Source organism: Wasmannia auropunctata, unplaced genomic scaffold (assembly GCF_000956235.1).
Source record: "Wasmannia auropunctata unplaced genomic scaffold, wasmannia.A_1.0 LD280132.1, whole genome shotgun sequence".
Classification (NCBI taxonomy): Eukaryota; Metazoa; Arthropoda; class Insecta; order Hymenoptera; family Formicidae; genus Wasmannia; species Wasmannia auropunctata.
The window spans coordinates 1-943 of NW_012082758.1; the positions used below are offsets into that span (position 1 = coordinate 1).

General features: G+C 28.6%; 1 protein-coding gene across 1 annotated transcript; it reads left to right on the forward strand.

Annotated features, from left to right (window-relative positions):
• Positions 1-124: 124 nt before the first annotated feature.
• Positions 125-939, forward strand: LOC105461706 (alpha-tocopherol transfer protein-like; the record flags this gene model as incomplete). Its single annotated transcript, XM_011708218.1, has 2 exons — positions 125-488; positions 790-939. Coding segments are annotated over 2 exons (514 nt in total), but the record flags the coding sequence as incomplete, so codon positions are not given.
• Positions 940-943: the final 4 nt, after the last annotated feature.

Below are 943 nucleotides of genomic sequence, written 5' to 3' on the forward strand. Positions count from 1 at the left end.
GTACTAATATTTAATTGTAGATTTTTAAAGCTATTACAGACTATTTTTGCTAATCTTTTGATATGTCTCGATATATGTATACCGATATATTAAGAAATTGAGATAATTATTTTGATTTAAAAAGGACATATTTTCCTCTGGAAGAAATAACGAAGGATGGCTACAAAATGTTATATGCATATTTAGACTCCGATCCTTCACTCTATGACTTAAATGACACTTGCAAATATTTCCTAATGTTATGCGACGTGTATTTTTTGATGGATGGTACTACAAACGGTTATGTTATCTTCTTCGATGCTAGCAATTTATCCTTTGGTCATATTACACGAATGAATCCATTCGGATTTAAAAAATATTTATATTATATCCAAGAAGCATCACCATTTCCTATAATAAAGGAAATCCATATCATAAACGCACCAACCATCTTCGAATTGGTAATGAACATGATAAAACCTTTTTTGAAGAAGGAACTACTAGACGTAGTAAGTTTCACAAATTAATTAATTAACCTTAAGTGTAATTATTTAATAATGCCGCTGCTTTTAAGAAATGCATCTATATTTGCATCAAACGATGTAATGTAGCAATTAAATAATTTTAATGTCATAAATAATTTTAACTTTACTTTTATAGATTTAAACAAATCTAGAATTATACAAATTAATTATACAATAATTGCTCGTAACATAAACATTTTAATTTAAAAGAATAATACTCAATGCTACTGTTCTACTTACAATTAGTAATCAAACGAGTTTTTTTAAATTTATTCAATTTTTCCAGACACATTTTGATTCATCATTAGAGAACGTTTCTAAATACATCTCAGTGGATAAGTTGCCGAACGAATCGGGTGGAAAGGCGGGTCCAATACGCGAATTAGCTGAAATTCAAATGAAGAAAGCCGAAAAATATCGTGAATGGTTTCTGCTGGACA